The sequence below is a fragment of the Equus caballus genome, chromosome 1 (genome assembly GCF_041296265.1).
Source record: "Equus caballus isolate H_3958 breed thoroughbred chromosome 1, TB-T2T, whole genome shotgun sequence".
Lineage (NCBI taxonomy): Eukaryota > Metazoa > Chordata > Mammalia > Perissodactyla > Equidae > Equus > Equus caballus.
Genome location: NC_091684.1, coordinates 130,412,062 through 130,432,805, shown reverse-complemented (window position 1 = coordinate 130,432,805; position 20,744 = coordinate 130,412,062). Strand labels below are relative to the sequence as shown.

The 20,744-nt window shown below is 37.5% G+C and overlaps 2 protein-coding genes across 9 annotated transcripts in view; one reads left to right on the top strand and one right to left on the bottom strand.

The window, feature by feature from the left end:
• Window positions 1-3,136: 3,136 nt before the first annotated feature.
• On the bottom strand, window positions 3,137-20,024 carry RCN2 (reticulocalbin 2). 2 transcript variants are annotated; one of them, XM_023652992.2, is made up of 7 exons: window positions 19,427-20,024; window positions 18,934-19,039; window positions 16,146-16,342; window positions 8,893-9,006; window positions 5,527-5,623; window positions 4,488-4,627; window positions 3,137-3,974 (listed from the first exon to the last, which is right to left on the bottom strand). In XM_023652992.2, the coding sequence occupies exons 1-7, from the start codon at window positions 19,568-19,570 to the stop codon at window positions 3,822-3,824; spliced, it is 951 nt and encodes a 316-aa protein (XP_023508760.1). In that variant the 5' UTR covers window positions 19,571-20,024; the 3' UTR covers window positions 3,137-3,821. The 2 variants fall into 2 exon arrangements, with proteins under 2 accessions (XP_023508760.1, XP_023508759.1); XM_023652991.2 differs by having other exon boundaries at window positions 4,488-4,630; window positions 19,427-20,017.
• Window positions 19,691-20,744, top strand: part of SCAPER (S-phase cyclin A associated protein in the ER) — a 521,075-nt gene continuing 520,021 nt past the window's right edge. For 2 of the 7 annotated variants that reach the window (XM_070267830.1, XM_070267221.1), the window contains exon 1: window positions 19,691-20,084. The gene's annotated coding sequence lies outside the window, so the exon portion shown is untranslated. The remainder of the gene's footprint in view (window positions 20,085-20,744) is intronic. The other 5 variants (XM_070267985.1, XM_070267285.1, XM_070268814.1 and 2 more) reach the window with 4 other exon arrangements.

Sequence of the window (20,744 nt, the reverse complement as noted above, 5' to 3'; positions counted from 1 at the left end):
GGAAGATTAGCCCTCAGCTAACATCTGATGCCAATCCTCCTCTTTTTGCTGAGGAAGACTGGCCCTGAGCTAGCATCCATGCCCATCTTCCTCTACTTTATATGTGGGACGCCTACCACAGCATGGCTGGACAAGCAGTGCCATCTCCGCACCCGGGATCTGAACCAGTGAAATCCGGGCCGCCAAAGCAGAACGTGCGCACTTAACTGTTGAGCCACTGGGACGGCCTCTGAACTGAGTCTCTTTTTCCGAATAAAAGTGAGACATTTTAGTGCTCCGGAGGCCCTTAGGTAGTTGAGCTACTCACTGATATCAGTTACAAAAAAAACTTTAGCCAGGAAATCTGGCCAAATATCGATTTGACAAAAACTCAATGTTGAAATGAAGCAAATTAGTCTTTACACTTGTTTCAAAAATTTGACCCTAACTGGCTTTCCTAAACAATTTTCCAAAGTGGAAAAGATCTCATAAAAGCTTAAGTAGAAATTTTTCACTTGCAAGGAAATATTTAACACAAAAACCTTAGAAAAACAATGGCATAAATTTATTCTTACATTTAAAATTGCAAAGGAATCTGAAAAAACTACATACTGTATAATTCCAACTCTATGACATTCTGGAAAAGGCAAAACTAGGGAGACAGTTAAGTTCATTGATTGCCAGGGGTTGGGGGTGGGGAAGCACTGAATAAGCAGAGCACAGAGGATTTTGGGGGCAGTAAAGTTACTCTGTATAATGGTGGATACATGTCATCATACATTTGTTGAAACCCATAAAATGTATGCCACCAAGAGTGAACTCTCATGTAAACTATGGTCTTTAGGTGACAATGACGTGTCAATGTAGGTTCATCCATCATAACAAATATACCACTCTGGTGAAGAATGTTGATAGTGGGGAGGCTGTGCATATGTGGGAAGTGGAGTATCTGGGAAATCACTGTACCTTTTGCTGGGTTTTGCTGTGAACCTAAAACTGCTCTAAAAAATAAAGTCTACTAAAAAAAAAAAAAGACTTCAAAGGAAAGATCTAAGGCAAACACGACATCATGGCGTTTACGCTGAATGTCTGGCTTCCTTTAAGTTCATATCACAAACTAGACAGTCATTTTCTGTACTGTAAATTTGCCCAATCAGAACCACACATGAACTGATTTGTACAAATACCATCAACTTTTCCATTTTGAAGTAGAACCTAAAGGTAAACAATGGAAATGATTAAGTCCTTCAGCCAGAATCAGCCAATAATTCAGAAAGCTTCATTGCGTTTTCACTCTCATGCTATAGGGATAAGTTCAAATTATCCTAATTCTATTAAAATCAAAATAAAAGCTTTACAAGAGGCTTATTTAAAATTAAAATCCAAATAAAAGACTTAAAAATAAAGTTTTCTATTTTGACTTAGCAGAAGATATAGAAACCCTGTTCAAGCAGATGATTCTTTTTCTCTATATGCTTATAAAAGCCAATTGTTTAACACTAATCTTCACTCAGTCAGGATAGGCTAGGCTTTGCTGTGGTTAAAAAAAATAATAATAAATCTCAGTGGCTTAACATAAGTTTTGTTGTCTTTTTTAAGATTGGCCCTGAGCTAACATCTGTTACCAATCTCCTTCTTTTTTTCTTTGCTCCCCAAAGCCCCAGTACATAGCTGTATATCCCAGTTGTAGGTCCTTCTAGTTCTTCTATGTGGGACGCTGCCCAGCATGGCTTGATGAGCAGTGTGTAGGTCCGTGCCCAGGATCTGAACCCAGTGAACCCCCGGCCACCAAAGCGGAGCAAGTGAACTTAACCACTATGCCACTGGGCTGGCCCCCATGAGTTTATTTTTTGATTATGCAAAGTCCATGGAGGGTCTAGCTGACCTCCATGTGGTCACTCAGGAATCAAGGCCACTTTGATCGTGTGACTCCACTTCAGCTGAGGCCTCTTCTACAAAGCCACGGCAGAGGAAATGGGTTTGTCTCTGGCCCAGTCTAGGAGTGACACACACTCTGCCACTCATGTTCAACTGGTCAGAACTAGCTATTGCCTACCCATAAGGGGGCTGGGAAGTGTAATTTTCTTTATGCCAGGAACAAAGGAGTACAGATATTGGTGAACACTAATAATGTCACCAAAATTCTTCTATCTGTATGAAATCAAGGCTGAATGTAGAATGCTCTTAACTCATTAAGATTAAAATAAGATCCATATCTGATGATTTAACAATTATGGTATAGATTTTGGAGAGTCTAGTAAGAAAAACAAATGGTTGGCATGCTAATCAAATTGGTTATTCCAAATATCCCAACTTGAGTAAGGCTGACAAGTGACAGATAAATGATAATGGTATATCTTTATAATGCTTAAATTGCTATGGCCAGATAGGTGTTGTAGGTTAAAATGAAACTCTAGATCCCAGGTTAAGCAAGCTATCATTATGGTGTGAAAGTTTACAATTTGCATTCACATCTCACATTAGCAAAGACAGGAGCAGTAGAGAAGTAAGTAGATGCAGTCAATTCTATCAGAAAAGAGCTTCCAGTTTTCTCAAATACTCATAAGTACTTGTTGAGCCCCCTGAATGCTGTGCTATATAAGAGACAACTGTATTCTGGAAAAAGATCAACAGAATGTGTAGCTGACTTCTTTATCCACAAATAAAAGTAATTTAAGAAAAAAGAAAGAAAAACTATCTATGGGTCAGAGCTGGGAAAAAATGAATTCCTCACCTTCTCACTTTTCTTAGGCCTCCCAAAGGTAATGAGGTGACCTCTTGAATAAGGTTAAAACTAACCATTTAGGTGTGGACAAATGCTGACCAAGTATGATTTTAATTCCAGTGTAACTGATGCTGAGCTCTACTGGTAATGTCAACCTACGTAATTCTTACAATTATTTCTAGCCCCAAACAGCAAGACTACATTTGCTACAATAGCTGAAATGTGTCAGGTGCACATTTAATTATGATTCTTTTACCCCCCCCCCCAAAAAAAAGCAAAGTAAGAATATGCAGCAATAATAATTTAACAGAGTTTTGAGAGCACTCACTACCCAAATACAGGAACAGACGAGGTGGGATAATGTATAATATGACAAAACCTACGCTAAATTCAACGTTTACCTGGAAGATTAAAGAAAAACAAACAAACATATAAAAAGATAGGACATTTGATTTTTAATCAGTCAAAAAAGAAAAGAGTTCTCAACAATGTCAAATTCCACACACCATAATGCTATAGGTTACACATTAAATATAATTACTATCTATACATATGCAAAAATATAAAGTTCTATTTCATACAATAAAACCCTTTATAGAAACCATTTTAAAATTAAGCAGAACTTCTCAACATTAATATGTGAGGTATAAGTCCTTTTAAAGATTCCTTTAAAGGTTTTAAAACAAAATGCTAAAACTAAAAATAATGTCCTTTCTGTTAGTTATCAAATTAAATCTACTTAAAACAAAACAAAATTGACAGCTCAGTCACATACAACTTAAATAATATTGTTCAGGCATCTCTAAAATCCTCTATTTTTTCAAGTACGGAAATAGAACTCAAATATTCCACAATACAGTACTAAATAGAATATTTAGGAAAGACTTTGTTGTCATATGGCACAACGTTGTTTTATTTCTTCAATATATTTTGAAATAAATACCAGGTTTTTGTCTTGTTTTTCTTCTAAAAGGCCAAAATTATAATGTACATTAAGATAATTTTGACTGTGATAAGACTTAAGTGTGTAAAATATAATAGCAATATTTTATCACAAAAGTAAAGCTGATAACAAATTACAAAAGGAGCCAGTACTCTACTCAGATATACCCAGGGATTAAAGCTCATCATGATAGAAATATTCATCGTGAAGCTGTCTGCCATAATCTGTCGCTTCACTGGTAAGAAACAAGTCCTGGTTCTCCAGAATCTCTGCTTCTGAGAGCTTTCTGTCACTGTTCAAATCCATTTCATCAATTAGATGAAGAGCCTTTCAAACAAAACAAAAAGTGTCAAGTGTAATAAGTATTTTCAGCAAGATGTTCACATTTTAATGTGATTTGATTTGTCAAAACCATTCAGGTATACCAAGTACTCATTATTGTCTAAGTATCTAAAAATATTACACATTGTAACTGGTCTATTTATATCTTCTCTCATTATCCTCTTTCTTAATTTCTGCCGGGTTCTGCCTCCTCCCCACACAAATTCAACTCAGAATATCTCAAAGTTAAACAAAATTAATATAACCCACTTTGAGCCCCTATAGGTGAATACAAACTTTTATTATTCTATTCATTGTACTATCAAATTAATACATGATACAATCTTTATTTCTTTGCTTCCTTGGCAATCTAAAACAGTTTGCAGATTTTAATCAAGAAATAGCAATGCATTGATCCTAAATAAATAACACCATTATTTCTTTCTTTAAGATTTGGAACTTCCTTTCTTATCAATAGCACCAAATTTAGTGGGGAGACAGTCATTCTGTAATACTCACCTCTTCTTGGGCAATGCCCTGATTATTGGGTACTACCCATGACAACAGCTCTTGGGGATCAAGCCTGCCATCAGAATCTTTGTCATAATCATTCAGGAATCTATCTTTCTCAACAAGTATCCACTCTGGATCTTCATTTGCTGCTTCATGTAAAAAAAACCAAAACCACAAATATACATTCATATATAAGAATATCACATGTATCCAAAAAAAAGTTTGGTATATCCCTAGAATAAAGGAAATGAGTTTAAAGCTTTCTACACAAAGGAAGCCCAAAGAAACAGAATTACTTATCTGAAAAGTCCTGAAATAAGTAATTTTCTTCAAACTATGAATAATTTTCAAAAGGACACAGAAGTCTAAACGACTCTGACTTCTAAAATCCTTGCATATTATCTAGTAATTTTGTTAACTGCTGCTACTTGTTCTGATAGCTAATATTCTCAAATCTGAGCTAGGTAATGTTTTTATGTACATCATGTGACTATATATAAGAACACTTCCCAAGTGTTGTTACAAAATAATGCCATGTGTAATTTTAAAGTGACATTCATAACAAGTGATGCTTTTAAGCAACAACTCTGAAAAAAGACAGCTGCTTACAAAAAAAGGCTACATATACAAACTCCTCAAATTTCAAACACTCAGTAAGTCACGTTCCAGTCCACACCAGTATTTATAGTAATTGATATTTCTTTCTCTTTTAAGATCTACATGCAAAGGTACAGGATTTTGTTTAAAAATATCACCTTTATTTCCTCACTCCTTTGAATTGGTAATTACGTTATATTTGCTTGAAAAAGAAAAAAAAATGTTTGAATCTAGACATGGAACTAAAAGTGAGCAAGACAACATTCTCAGATAAGGTGTAAGTTCCATTGTTTCACTGGTACTACATTTAACTCGGCAGAACAAGTAGAAATCGGGCAGTTCTTCTTGTTCCATTTCCCTCCGTCAAACAGAGCTTTCAAGAAGCAATTTCAATTTCTTTGTTCTTTAATTTCTTTTTTCGTCCTCCATAAACCCCCAGGTTACTTACTTGGATCCCGCCTGTAGTCACCAAGAAATTCTTCCAAACTAACAAATCCATCACCATTTTTGTCATGTTCTTCTAAAGCCTCTTGAATGACAAATTCCTATTGCATGTTCATAAAAAAAAAATTAGTCATAAAATTTTCAATCCCACCACCATCTGAATCAATTCCACTACAAAAATTTTTCAGGAATAATCATTTTGGTGTCTATATTTACAAGACAATCTCTCTAAACATTGGAATTTAGAGGTGGGAATAAAACGCCAAACGTTAAGTAGCTTTAAATTCAACATCCTTAAGCTTCTGCTATTGAGAAGAACTCCACTTTACCCCCTAAACACCTTCGCACTAAACTCACACCTCTATTTTCTGCACATCCCCCCTTCTCAAGAATGACATCTCTTATTACCCTTGTCTTTAATTCTACTTTCCCTCCAATCCATTAACAACAACGATCTTACATCTCTTTGCATAGAACTGTTGTTCTACCTCCAGATCTGAAATGTGTTGTCAGTCCCCCATAAAAGCTCAATCTCCTTGCTTCCTCTTCCACCAAATCTATCGCCATCTACCCTAAACTGCTCCCAAATCTGTTCCTCACTCTTATCAAGGCTTCTTAACAACCAATCCTTCTCTCTAATCCAGAAATTATACCCTTTCTAGTTATACTGGACCCAAGACGACCTGTTTAATGGCCAGTACTTCCCTTATTACCTTCCTATATCCTCTTGTATCCTTTTCCTACGATGCCAATCCCCACCCTGTACATCAGACCCCCATTACTTTCTCCTTTATTCCAGAATCGTAAAGTCTAAAAGAGAAGGATACAACAGTATAAACCTAGTCCTTATCTTTTTGCCGTTTCAGTGGGGTCTCATTGCTGCTTGGAAGTCTGTCGTCTCTGCCTCAGTTTCCCTAACACACATTCTACAACTGTTTTTTGAAACTTCCACTTTCTTTGAGTCTTACCGCAATTCTCTCCAACACTCTCTTGGCAAAGATCCTCCTATTTTTCCAAAGTGGTGCAGGTCTTCTGAAATGCTTCCTTGTTTACCAGCATTGCATCCTCACCTTTAATTACCTCTTTTTATGCCGATTCCTCTCATCCTTCTTCGATCTCAGGAGTTAAAACTTTCCCTTTTCTCTAGGGCAAAGCCCTCAACTGCCTTCCTAGATCCCATACTTTCCTCAGTGCTTTCTGTCACTCGTAACTCCAGCCTCTCCCAAGGCTCCAATCTCTCCTCCATCAGCTCCTTCTATGCCTTTAAATGCATTCAAAGCACTTTAATGCATTCTGCACTCTTTAACTACTACTCTGGTTTCTTTTCTTCCTTGCCTAGACTCTCACAGGTTACATCAACTGTTCTCATTTTCTCACTACCTGCTGCTACCCAAATATCTTTCAATCTGGATTCTAGCATTACAACCGTAATGAAAATATATTCTCAAACGTCTCCAGTTCTAGCCAAATCCAGGGGCTTCACCTACATATGTATGAAGTACTACTTAAATATAAGTTGTTGGGTTTTTAAATCAAATATTACAGATTTTATATATAGGAATCAGGGGATTTTAGCTTGGAGATCCAAAGATTAGTTTTAGAGGGAAGATCTGAGAATCTGCTGAAATTATAATCCAATATTTTGTATGTATGAGCATATGTGATTTTTCTGGGAAAGAGTCCACAGTTTGCATCATATTTTTAAAGGAGTCTGTGATCCAACACAAATTAAGAATCACTGATCAAAATTATTATTCCTCCATCCAAGTAATCCTCTTGGGAAACAATATGCTTATTTCAATAATGTTGCCATGGTTAAAATAATTTTTGGAACTATGTAAATGAAAATATCTTTAAATTCTGACTTTTAATCCAAAGTAGAATCACTTAGTTCATCTTGCACTCTTGCCTTTTCCTATATCAAATATACCCTTAAAGGGAAAAAGGAATACACAAAAACAATTAAGGTAAATAGGAATTAACAAAGTTGCTCTGAATGAGTCGCCACTTTATGGGCACACATCTTATGTGCTGCCATCAACTCCAACTCGGCACAATTGAAGAACATCCTTCCCCAACGTGACATACCCCATTCTGTCAATGGTACTACCTTTTTATCATTGTTACACTCAAAACCTCAGTCATCTCTGACTCTTCCCTTCCCTTCCCATACTTATTTCGTCAGTCAACACTCCTGTTTTTGCTTTCTTCAAAATGTTGCTCAAGTCTATTTCATTCCATTGTCACATCGTATTCCAGGCCATAACACTAATGCCTAAATTATTTCCTTGCTTTCATTGATCATTCTGCTCTTCTGTGTTCACTTGTTCCTTATTCTCCAGAGAATCAAGATCCAGCATCCTCTGCCTGCCATGCTAGGGCTCAATTAGCTCATCTCAACTTAATTTTGGCAATTAAACAAATTATGCCCAGCACTCTTCTTAAACTAGGTCATATATTTTGTATCAAGTGAGAAATCAGAGGCCTCACAATGGCAAGTGAAATGGTACTAATGGTGGTGTCTTGCCACTGAGCTACGGAGAAAAATTTATCTGCAGCCTTGTTATCAAGGCAGCTGCATCTGATCATAACCCATTAAACAAAAGTTCTACATCTTCTCTCCCTGAAATATCCACGGAACCAAGCCACACAGCTGCAGGCTGATGCCAGGCAAATAGATCTCAATATAAATGTTTAGTCTATTTTTTAGAAACTATTTGCTATATTAATCTTTACCCTCCAATATAAGAGGTTTTGCTCTCAAGAAGCTTGCCAAGTCATAGTAAGGACTCAATGTTTGTTGAGTTAAACCTAGAGTTCAACAAAATTTTGAAGAGCTGGTTCTTCATTTAAGAACAAAGGGATGAGAGAACTCATTATGCCTAAAGTTGCAAAAACATTATGAGTCATTAGCAGCTGCACACCACTAAACACACTCTATTAAAAGGGATCCAAATGTGATACATTTTCCTAGACCAAAAGTTTTCACAAGTGATGTGATAAACTAAATAGGCAGTTCTAATGTTACCAATATTGAAAAACCAGAGAAAAGTCTGAAAGCTACAAAAGGACAAGAAAGGCACTGAAGGTAAGCTGGTTATGAAAGAGAAAATCGCCAGGGGAAGACTGAGGCTCATATATATTACAGAGATTTAAAAAAACTCAGTCCTTTACCTTCTTCTTCCCAATAAGCACCCACCGACACCACTCCCAGAAATCCTCCTCCTCATTCCTAATCTTAAGTGGGGCAAACTTTGAATTTTCCTATCTCTTAGAATTCTGGTTGCTATAGAATTCATTTTAATGACTTACTAAAAATGGGTTTTAAAGTTTTGGTCACTCAATAATTCTCTTAAAATTTTTTCCTTACCGTCATATAATCAACTTCTTCAGGATGCTCAAAAGCAATAAATTCTTCAAGATTCAAACCAGGACTTGAATCCTGGTTAGCTTTTTCAAATCGCTTCTTGTCCTTTAAATGAAGCTTTGAAAATTAAATATTAAACATGTTTAAAGGTCTCATGCATACCATAACATCATTAAAAATACTTTGAAAAATACAAACTATGTGAAATCTAAAGTACATTTTCATACGTTATCTTATTACATCTTCACATCGGTTTTTTTGTGTGTGTGGGAGGAAGATCGGCCCTGAGCTAACATCTGTTGCCAATCTTCCTCTTTTTGCTTGAGGAAGATGGTCCCTGAGCTAACATCTGTGCCAGTCTTCCTCTACTTTGTATATGGGACACCACCACAGCATGGCTTGATGAGTAGTGTGTAGGTCCACGCTGGGGATCAGAATCTGTGAACCCTGGGCCGCCGAAATGGAGTGCACAAACTTAATCACTAAGCCACTGGGCTGGCCCCCTTCACATCCTTTTGAAGGTAGGCTGGGTAAATAACTTCATTAGGAGCAGTATAGAGACACAGGCTCTAAAGTCAGAAAGATTCAGATATGAATTCCAGCAACGCCACTTCCTAGTGGTGTTTCTTTAGGGCAAATTGCTTAGCCTATCTGGTTTCCTCAACTATGAAATTGGGATAATCTGACACTAAAGGCAAAAGTAACAAAAGTAAAAATAACCAAGAGGGACTACATCAAACTAAAAAGCTTCCGTACAGCAAAGGAAACCATCAACAAAATGAAAAGGCAGCCTACTGAATGGTAGAAAATATTTGCAAATCACACACCTGAAAAGGAGATAGTGTCCAAAATATATAAAGAATTCATATAACTCAATAGCAAAAAACCAAACAATCCAATTAAAAAATGGGCAGAAGATCTGAATAGACATTTTTCCAAAGAAGACATACAGATGGCCAACAGGTACATGAAAAGATGCTCAACATCATTAATCATCAGGGAAATGCAAATCAAAACCAAAATGAGATATCACCTCACACCTGTTAGAATGGCTATTATCAAAAAGACAAGAAATACCAAGTGTTGGTGAGAATGTGGAGAAAAGGGAATCTGTGCACTGTTGGTAAGAATGTAAATTGACGCAGCCTCTATGGAAAACAGTACGGAGGTTCCTCAAAAAATTAAAAATAGAGCTACCATATGATCCAGCAGCTCTACCTCTGGGTATTTATCCAAAGAAAAGAAAACACTAGCTCAAAAAGATACATGCACCCCCATGTTCATTGCAGTATTATTTATAATAGCCAAGATGCGAAAACAACCTAAGTATCCATCAATGGATGAATGGATAAAAAAAATTGTGGTATATACACATGTATGCGCGCACAGACAGACACAAAGACACACTGGGATATTATTCAGTCACAAAGAAGAATGGAATCTTGCCATTTGTGACAACATGGATGGACCTTGAGGGCACTATGCTAAGTCAAAATAAGTCAGAGAAAGACAAATATCTTATGATCTCTCTTATATGCGGAATCTAAACAAAACAAAACAAAACCAAGCTCATAGATATGGAGACCAGATTGATGGTTGCCAGAGGTGGGAGCTGGGGGAGTAAGAGAAATGCGTGAACTGGGGTTTTTTTGGCTTTAATAAATAATTTATAAGGAAAAAAACTCTATTAAGCAATTGGGATGAGAATCTCTATCAAGCAATTAGTAAACCTTAAGTATTAAATAAATGTTTAGGTATTACTATTATTGATAGAAAAACTGAGATTACATGATTTATTGAAAGGGATGTCAGAAACAGTTAAAATATGTTGAACTCGAATCCTCTCTTTCCTTCTGCAGTACAACACACTTTTAACAATTAATCTCAATTCCTTTTTGAATGCTCAAAAAGCACTAAATTTAGCCTATGTATTAATTGTTGGTATCCATTTTCAAATTGTTTCTAGTCTTCCAAATGACTTCTCAAAAATATATTAACAGGTTTCACATGAAAAGATGTTCAACATCACTAATCATCAGGGAAATACAAATCAAAACTACACTAACATACCACCTTACGCCTGTTAAAATGGCTATAATCACTAAGACTAAAAATAATAAATGTTAGAGAGGGTGTGGAGAAGGGAACCCTCATACACTGCTGGTGGGAATGCAAACTGGTGCAGCCACTATGGAAAACAGTATGGAGATTCCTCAAAAAGCTAAAAGTAGAACTACCATATGACCCAGATATCCCACTCCTGGATATCTACCCAAACAACCTGAAATCAAAAATCCAAAGTAACATATGTACCCTTATGTTCATCACAGCACTATTCACAATAGCCAAGACATGGAAGCAACCCAAGTGCCCATCAACCGATGATTGGATAAAGAAGATGTGGTATATATATACAATGGAATACTACTCAGCCAGAAAAAAAGACAAAATCATCCCATTTGCAACAACATGGAAAGAACTGGAGGGAATTATGCTTAGTGAAATAGGCTAGACTGAGAAAGGCAAACACCAGATGATTTCACCCATGTGTAGAATATGAACAAGCACATGGACAAAGAAAACAGTTCAGTGGTTACCAGGGGAAGGAGGTGGGGGGTGGGCACAGCGGGTGAAGGGGAGCACCTATGTGGTGACAGTCAAGAAACAATGTACAACTGAAATTTCACAATGATGTAAACTACTATGAACTCAAAAAAAAAGAAAGAGAAACAGGTGAAAAATATATATATATATTAACAGGTTTCAGAACAATAGTCCTCTTATTAGAATACTTTTGGTATCTGCACAGCATATTTGAAAGTCTATTGTTAGCAGGCTCTTAGTGCTAATTCTGTATGTTCAGATATAAAGACATCAAAAGCCAAAATGGGCCTATTTTGAGGTCAAATAAACATACCCTTTTTTACTTTCTCAAGCCCACCTTCCCTCCCTTTTTTTTTTTAAAGTATTCTTGAGTAGCAAATCAAGTAGCAGCTACTAGGGACAAGGCTTAATTTCTCAAAGGTAATTCTGTAATCAAGAGCCTTGGAAGCCAACAGTGCTATATTACCAATCCTGCATAAATTTTATTTTGAGAATTTCTGTGAATAACTTTCTCTTCTATAAACTGATGTGTATTAAACTGCACATTTTTAAAAAAGCACAATTTCAAATAATTTGGAAGCTTTTAATTTATGTGTTTCACTGTTGAAAAGAAATGCTCTTTTCAGTTTTCTAGAATCACAGAGGTCAGGTAGCAGTTATTTACCGAAACCCAGGTTCTTTGACAATGCCTGATTTACAGTGGAGAGGCTCACATCTTCTCCAGAAGAATTCATCTCTGAAACACCCAGATTCCACTAAATAGCTGTGCTCACCCAATCAGGGCAGAAAAGAAAAAAAGCATGTTTCCAAATAGCTGCTTTTAACTTAATGTTTCAAAATTTTAAATAACTAGACCAAATAACTTACATTTTATGTTCAGATTGAACATGGGGAAAAGCAAATAAAAAAGAACTTGAGGTACTTTGTTGAGTCCATCAAGTTCTTTTTGAATAAACCACTACTCAAAATACTAAGTGCTGAGATTCTCTTATGAAAGAACCCTTCATTTTGGAGCAAAAACGTCCATGTTTCAGCAGAGGGAGCTGAATTTGGCCAAATTTGCCTATGGAAAGAAAGGAGCTCTTTCAACAAGCTGAGATTTCTTTAAAAAAAAAAAAAAAAAAAAAAGGAAGGTAGTTTTCTGGTTCACATTTCTCAGATTTTTTTTTCAATAAAATGAAATAACGTGATTTTTAAAAGCAGTTTTATTCATGGTCATTTGAAGAACACAATTTAAGAGCAACTCATTATAGAAGCCAATATACAGAAAGACTGTTCTTTCAAAGTGGCAAATTTCTAAACGATACCAAAAAAACAGACTGTTAGTTTCATCAAACTCCAATATTCTTTTTCTTCTGTATAAAAACCTTGTATTCTAGTGGAGGGTAGAAAGTGCTACATACAGTAGTAAAAAGATAGAAACTACTGTAATCATGTATTTTTATATTGTGACAGAAACTTAGGAAGAACAAAACTGCCATCTTTTGGTAGACTAATGATTTTACATGAGGAAATATATAACCTGTGATACCAGAACAAAAGTCAAGGTCTTAAAATTTCTGATTAGCCACATATCAGATTATATCTTACATAAATACTGCTTATACATGAACGTTCAGCAGCTGGCTTTACAAGTTAGAGCAATTGAACTTTTGCCAGAGAGATCCTCAAACTTTAATTATCCTGCTTAAAAATGCTGACTATACTTGTTCATCCTATCATAAAGAAATGCTTTTTCAAGCATTTTGCAGCCTGAGAGGGACATTATTCCAGGTTATCGCTATTCTTTATATGGAAACATTAAAAATAAGATAAAATTCAGGTATCAACTTGATTTTTGTTTTTTAATATGCTTTTATTTAGATGTCCAAGTACTTTTTATGATTATTTTATTTACAGTACAATGTTTAGTCTGTAACTCTGTTTAAGACTGATTCATTTTTCATCATTGATTTTTTATTTTAAAGAATAATGCAACTGTTTCTGGGTTCAACTTTACACCCCACATAAAGTTTTAGGGGGTTATTCCTATCAAATTCTAAAAGTGTTATGATTAAAACTTCATATAGAGACATATTCCTCAGTCGTCAAAGAATAATCAAGAGGACTCCCATTGAGAAGTGTTCATTTTAGGGATCCATCAATTCCTTTAGGTTACTAAGATCCATCTAATTCATTCTTAACAAGTAGACTTGTCATCAACACATAGTGAGTGGGGGAACACAGCATTAAAATTAGATATAGTTCAGAAGAAAAACTGTTCATAAGCAGTTTGTATTAATAAGTCATCTGTCTCTTCAAAGTGAAGATCATCTTCTCAACATCATCATTACATCACCTCCTCCCAAGAATACAGATTAAAAAACCACACACACATTTCTTAATTTTTGATGTGATAGTCATTAAATCTTTTGGGTGCCAAAAGAAAAAAAAAGGAAACAATTAGAATCTAATTCTAGTAAGATTTTAAAACACAGTATTTAACTTCTCTGTTGTTCCCTGGGGCAGGGAAGTCATATCATACCATTGTTTGGTTTTAGAAAAATCTCAGAATTCAAATGATCCTTTTAAGATAAGTTAATTTCTATAGTAAAGGAGGATACCTAGTAGATAGATAAATCCCAATTCTCATTATCATCATTTGTTTTCATTTGGCACTGAGAAGTAAAAAGACTGATGTATACTCTCCTGAGTCTGCTGTCAGACGAAGACCCAAATACAGAGGAAAAAAGGAAAACAAGATACACTTTTCCCCTGTAAATTAAATCCTAACTCATCTAAGCTGATATAGTTAACAAATGCATCAATAATTTCAAAAAGCTGATTATATATAAATACTAATTTATTTGAATCACACATGCTTTCTTCAACAATATTCCTTTAAATCAACACAGAACTGCTTACCAATCCAACTGCTACTATTTATTATTTTTTCTCCATACTATTATTATCTCATTTTTAGATATGAGGAAATGGACTCATAAGGAGGTTTAATAACTTACCCAAAGCTGCATAATTGTTAACGGTACGGCTAGATGCAAAGCTAGGCAGACTGGCTCCACGGCTGGAGTCTTTAACCTCTAATCTGGTGGCATATGCATAGCATATGCATAATCATTAGCAGAGAAACAACCAACTTTGATTTAGTGATGACCTACAGAGTTCAAGTGGCCAATACGATTCTAAAATAAACAGCATGTACAATGATAAAATATGGCCACAATAAAAACCAAAAGGTAGATACTAATAATGGGATAAGTTAAGGAATGCAAGAGGCTCAAATGATTTCCAAGCATCCTTGACTAATATTTTGGGACATAACAGTTTGCAACAAGGTGTTTAGTTTTATTTTTTCCCCAGATACAAAAAAGCATCTTTCAAAAAGAAAGTATCCTTAAGAAAAAAAGTGTTTAAAATTACCTTTGAAATACAAAAGTATGTGAAATAGCAATTTCTCAAGCTTATTAGTCATTTGTCTTGAAAAGTTCCTACTAATTACTAAAAGTTTTTAAATATTCCTATTATTTCCTAAATAAAAATTGCCTTCCTCAGCTCTGCTTAAGAAGTGTATTTTTTGACAAATTAAACCACAAATTAATGAGAGACAACAGACCCCAGAGTGATACTGAATCTTCAAAATGAGTTATTATAAATGATACAGCCACTAAGGAAGACAATATTGCAATTCCCCAAAAATTAAAAATAGAATTACTATGATCCAGAAATTTCATTTTGGGGCATATACCCTAAAGAACTGAATTCAGGGTTTTGGAGAGAGATTTGTACATCCACGTTCATACCAGCATTATTTATACCAACCAAAAAATTGAAGCAACCCAAGTGTCCATCAATAAATGAAATGTCCATGGATAAACAAAATGTAGTATACACATACAAGTAGAATATTATTCAGCCTTAAAAAGGAAATTCTGTCACAAGCTACAACATAGATGAATCCTGAGGACATTATGTGAAATAAGCCAATCACAAAAAGACAAATACTTTATGATTCCACTTATATGAGGTACCTAGAGTAATCAAATTCAAAGATAGAGAGTATAATGGGGGTTGCCAAGGGCTCAGGGGAAGGGAAATTGGGGAGTTGTTTAATAGGTTTAGAGTTTCAGGTTTGCAAGATGAAAATGGTTCTGGAGACTGGTTGCATAACAATGTGAATTACTTAACACTACCAAACTGCACATTTAAAAATGGTTAAAATGGTAAATTTTATGTTATGTGTATTTTACCACAGGTAAAAATTTTTTTTTAGTTATTTTATATAAAACTGTTTAAAAATGGTAATGGGCCTCTATAGTTTTCTTAGTAAATATGATATAAAACTGTTCAATAATAACAAAAAATAAAACATTGCGATACATATTCAAAATACAGTAAAAAAAGCAACTCCGGAAATGAAAACAAATGATGCAGCCGAGAAAAAGAGATGCAAGGATAATTTGGGTAGTCCAGAATATGAGTCCTAAATCTGGCTAGAAAGGAAACCATCAAAATGACCACTGAAGTGGAACAGGTGATTGCCTAGAAAACAAGGCAATCTAGTCTATGACCTCAGGCCCTCTTGTGCTCATTCATGCAGGAAGGTAAAGTGAACTGATATGATCAAAAGGAACAGCTTGTGCACAGGTACTCACCTGCCTAAAAGACTCCTCTTCTGCATCATCCAGAGCAGTGTTCTCATCAAAGTCGATCACACGATCATACATCTGAATGTTGTATTCATCCCATGAAACACTACCATCACTGTTTTTATCATACTCAACAAACTGTTGTTTTGCTTCTTGCATAGCATAATGTTTAAAAGACATTTGAATCCATGAACTGAGTTCACCTATGAGAATTTCCCAGAACACAATGAATGTGATAGTAATTCTGATACTGAGAGGAATGAGGATTTCTAAACCTTCTCTAAAAGAAAAAAAAACTTGAGTGTTTGCAAATATTGTGTGAGAAGTGGCCTAGCTGTATTCACAGAAATAGGAGTAGGAGGTGGGAAGAGCTGTTTGGAGTTTAAGAATATTATAATATGTGATCTAAATAGAACGTAAGCTTCCTTAAGTGCAGAGAGTTTGGGTATGTTTTGTGCATTGAGGTACTCCAAATGCCTAGAAAGAGCCGGGCTCAATAAGCATTTATTAAATGCATTCACAATTGGCCAAAAAAGCACTTGACTTTTTTTAACCTTACCCAAAAAATTGCAGATTACCAAAAAATTGCAGCTATCACAGATCTCCAGGAAGCACAAATATATAAATAACTACCTATTTACTTTAACATGTATTAGAAAAAATAATGTCTTTCATTTATGAAAGTAGTATAAAATTTTCCTTTAAAATAAATTTTACATTGAGTTGAACCAAAACTATGTTAAGGAAACACTAGATGGTAAGCAGATATGGCCTAAATTGTGAAAAGGTATTCTCACTGAAGTCTGAGAAACATTGTTACAGTATATTCCCTTTAACCATGTCATAAAACATCTGGAGGAAATTTTAACAAAGTTATGGGTAGTGATTATGATTTATGCCCTTCTTGCAAGCAACAGCCATCTGTCTTAACTTGGTACCTGAAGAAGACATGGGGAAAAACTTTCTAACTCTCAAATTTCCACTTTCAGATCAACTTTTAAAAATCTACTCATAGAGATATTTACTGCACTACAGAAAAAAGTGGGGAGGGAAAAAAACATGAATATTTGCAAGGACAGCAGGAGTAATACCATTTGGTTTAAAGATAATACACTCCATTTGGTTTAATGAGTGGTACTTCTCTACTGGTTTGGGAGAGGTCAGGTGAATAGAGAAGTGAAGACACTTTGTTTCTCCTGAAACTCGAAATCAGGGCAGAATAATAATTATTATGACAACCATGTATTGAACAATTACTATATATCAGGTCCTCTATTTTGTTGTCTCTAATCTTCAAAACAAGGCAATTATAATCACTGTTTTACAGTTCAGGAAATTGAGGCTTGGAATTGAGGCCTCATAGCTAAGAAGCAGAGTCCAGATTCAAACATAGGTTTGGCTTCAAAGCTCAAATTCCTTCTACTGTACTTTGCTGTCTCTCAAGAACCTGAGTCCAGTGTGGCCCTTCAAGTGCAGATTAGCAAAATCCCCTGAAGAGTCTTCAAGAACAACGAGGGTTTCTTCTAGTTTAGAGATCATCATGGCACAATAGAATACAGAATGGAACAGGGACCAGAAGCATGGGTTTGCAGGGTATCTCTACCATAAAGAAGTTTACCCTCCCAAGTTTATGTTTTCTCACCTGTAAAATGAAGATCTGGACTAAGTTCCTTTTAACCTTAAATCTTCGAAAAGTTTACTATTAAATATTTGAACATATGTAGGCCCTTAGAGACAGGTACAACAGTCTTCCAAACCAACTTGTTCTGTGTGCTTTCTAGTGTAACCAAAAATGGACCTATTCTTATTGGATAATTAAGAGTGTAAAGGTTTTTGTTGTTGTTTTAAGTAGAAGGAATCAAAACCTTAATATTTCTGAGGGCACCAGTGTGAATACCTGACAACACATGTTAAGTTTACCAATTAGTTTGCAATTCTCTCTCCAGCAACTTCATTCCTGAGATGTGGAGCAGCATTTAAATAAGAATTATAGCAAAATAGCTCCTGAATTTTTGTTGAGCATCAGCTCGGAAAGTTGACAGGGTTCATCACTTGAATTAAGCAATGAGGAGAGGCAGTTGCAATGCAATTCATTTAGAATATTCTTTCAATAATCTGTGCATTTCATTTCTGACTATAGAACCTACCTAATAGCACTCAGATTTTCTTTTAAGTGAAGGATATTGAAACACTGAATTAAGAGCAGATTTGGATTCTAGTCCTCACTTTGCCACTTGTTTGGGAAAGGCCCTTACTTCTCCGGGTTTCAGTTTCTTCATCTCTACAGAGAGGCAGATAAGATGATTCTAAGGTCCCTACTGGCTGCAATATTTTGTGATAAACATAATTCACATACAACAGGTCTTTTCCTACTTGCTTATTTAAAAAAGGCAAATTCTTAAAATTCCACTGAAGCATATATCAAAAGAGCAATAAATCATTTAATGCCTTAAGACGGTTTTTGGCATATTTCTCTAAAATGAATCATATCGTTGACGTTGGTAAAAGTCATGTGAGGAACAGGGTGTTTGCTCAACGTGTGATTTGCAGACACCTTGTAGGGTCAATGACGTTTATGTATTACTGGAGAAAGCACTGGGTTTTACTTGATATCCTGTCTAAAGACTTCCAGGTATAAAACCTACTCACCACGTCCTTTCTTCCCCTCTCACAGTACCTCTCAATTGTTGGAACACCAGCAATCTACACCCAACAGACACTCCTGCTTAAATGTTTGTGTTTCTGTCTCCTACAAAGGGATTTCTCCACTGTTAGTAGTGTAGGACGTCCTTACTTTCGGTGAGAAAGCCATCTGAGTCCAAGTCAATTTTCTTTATGATTGACTTCAGTCTTCTGTGCTGCTCTTCGGGGGTAAGTTTAACATACTCATCGACTTCTTCCTTTGGGGGGTAAGCGATACACAGGAGGGTCAAGCATTACTATCAGTGGGTCAAAATGGTGGAGAAAAAAAGGGCCGCCAGAAGCCTCCCTTGTCGAGCGGTTTCTGGGTGACCCACACCTGCTCTCCAAGGCCCCTGCCCCCTATACGCCCCTAGTGATCCCGCCCCGCGTCGCGAGGGTAGAAGGGACCCGGCTCCTGGGCCTCGCTATTTCCTCAGGCTCAGAGGCTCCGGGGACCCCAGAGAGTGAGCGGCGCCCCGCCAGGCCCCCATTGTCAGGCCGCCCCGGCCAGGCCTCGCCCGGCCGGCCCTCTTTGTCCCCGGACAAAGCCCGCGGCAGCCGCGGGGCGAGGCCCGCTCTCCCAGCCCCCGGCCTGGCCGCCTCACCTGGCCGCCCAGCAGCGCCTCACGGTCGTAGTCAGCGCGGTGCTCGCCCTGCGGGTAGTGCAGCTCCTCGGCGTCCCCGGCGCCGGCTGCCGCGGCGCACAGCAGCAGCAGCCCCAGCGCCACGGGCCTCGGGCCCAGCTGCATCGCGCCGGCCCGCCGCGGACACAGGGAGAGACGAGGAGGGAGGCGGGCGGGGGCTCAGGCCGGCGGCGGCGCTCCGCGGGCGGGCGGCCGCCGGGAGGCGGGACGGCGTCCGTGGGGAGGGGGAAGCCGAACGCGCAGCAGGCGGCGGCCGCCGTTCCCCCAGCTCTCGCAGACCACGGCTCGAGCAACAACTGCGGCGACGCTGAGCGCCCGGCCGAGGCCTATAAGTCCCGGCGGAGGGGCGGGGTGCCAGGCAGCGCCGCTGATTGGGCCATACGGCTCTGGGGGCGGGCCGCGGCACTGTCGGGGTCGGCCGCTCGCCCAGCAGCTCCGGAGGCTGGCGGTGGGGGCCGGGAGGGGAGACCCCAGCTGGCGCCTTGTCTCGCACCACGACCACCTCGGAAGAACACGCCCGCACCTACCCCCGCCCTGTCTTTTCCTCAGCCTAGTTCTTACCGGAAACTCACTGTCCACTGCATGTGTTGGTCCTGGCTTCCATCCATTAATGAGAAAGGTAGGCGATTTGGGTGAAAACAATACAGTACCTAGAAAAATCTTTGTCTTGAAGAGCCAACCAACAGTATCCATTTCCCAGTCTTCAGTGTATCTCTACCTATTTATTTCACCAGAGCAGGATGGACAAACTCAGGTACTGAAACTAGATATTTGTATCTGGTACTCAATTTTGTGACTTGCAAGCTCTGTGACCTTGGCCAAGTTACTTGGCCCTTGAAAACTTGTTCGCTCATTTATAAAATGGTCATAGTAATAAGACTATCTTAAAGAGGTGTTGTGAAGATTAAGTTGAATAGTACAGTGTGTTTGAAACAGTAGCTGGCAGGAATGTTAAAGTTTAATAAGTGTAAGCTTACATTCATGCAGGTAGAAAAGCAAAAGATGATTGCACGGAAGGAATAGCTTAGCCGGTACCTAGGAGAACCTTTACGAATAGAATGCATGTAAACGTGGCTTCTTTTCCATGTTTACCTGCAAATCTATGTAATTTCTGCACCTCATTCCCCGCACACTAAACCCCAAGAAATTTGTAGGCTGCAGCTTGAGCTCTTTTCTTTCATTGATTTCTCCATTTAGGACAAGGACTTTTCACACAGAAGAAAAGGCTTTCTGGGTCCTCTTTCACTTCTCACAGTCTCTGTTTGGATTGGGAGCAAGA

Excerpts from the sequence above, each read along its gene's own strand:
- RCN2 (XM_023652991.2), bottom strand. The coding sequence starts at position 19,570 with ATGCAGCTGGGCCCGAGGCCCGTGGCGCTGGGGCTGCTGCTGCTGTGC. Across the intron at positions 5,624-8,892 it reads AAGAAGTTGATTATATGACG|GAATTTGTCATTCAAGAGGC; the intron begins GTAAGGAAAAAA and ends AACATGCAATAG. Across the intron at positions 4,631-5,526 it reads TGACTACAGGCGGGATCCAA|CAGCAAATGAAGATCCAGAG; the intron begins GTAAGTAACCTG and ends TTTTACATGAAG.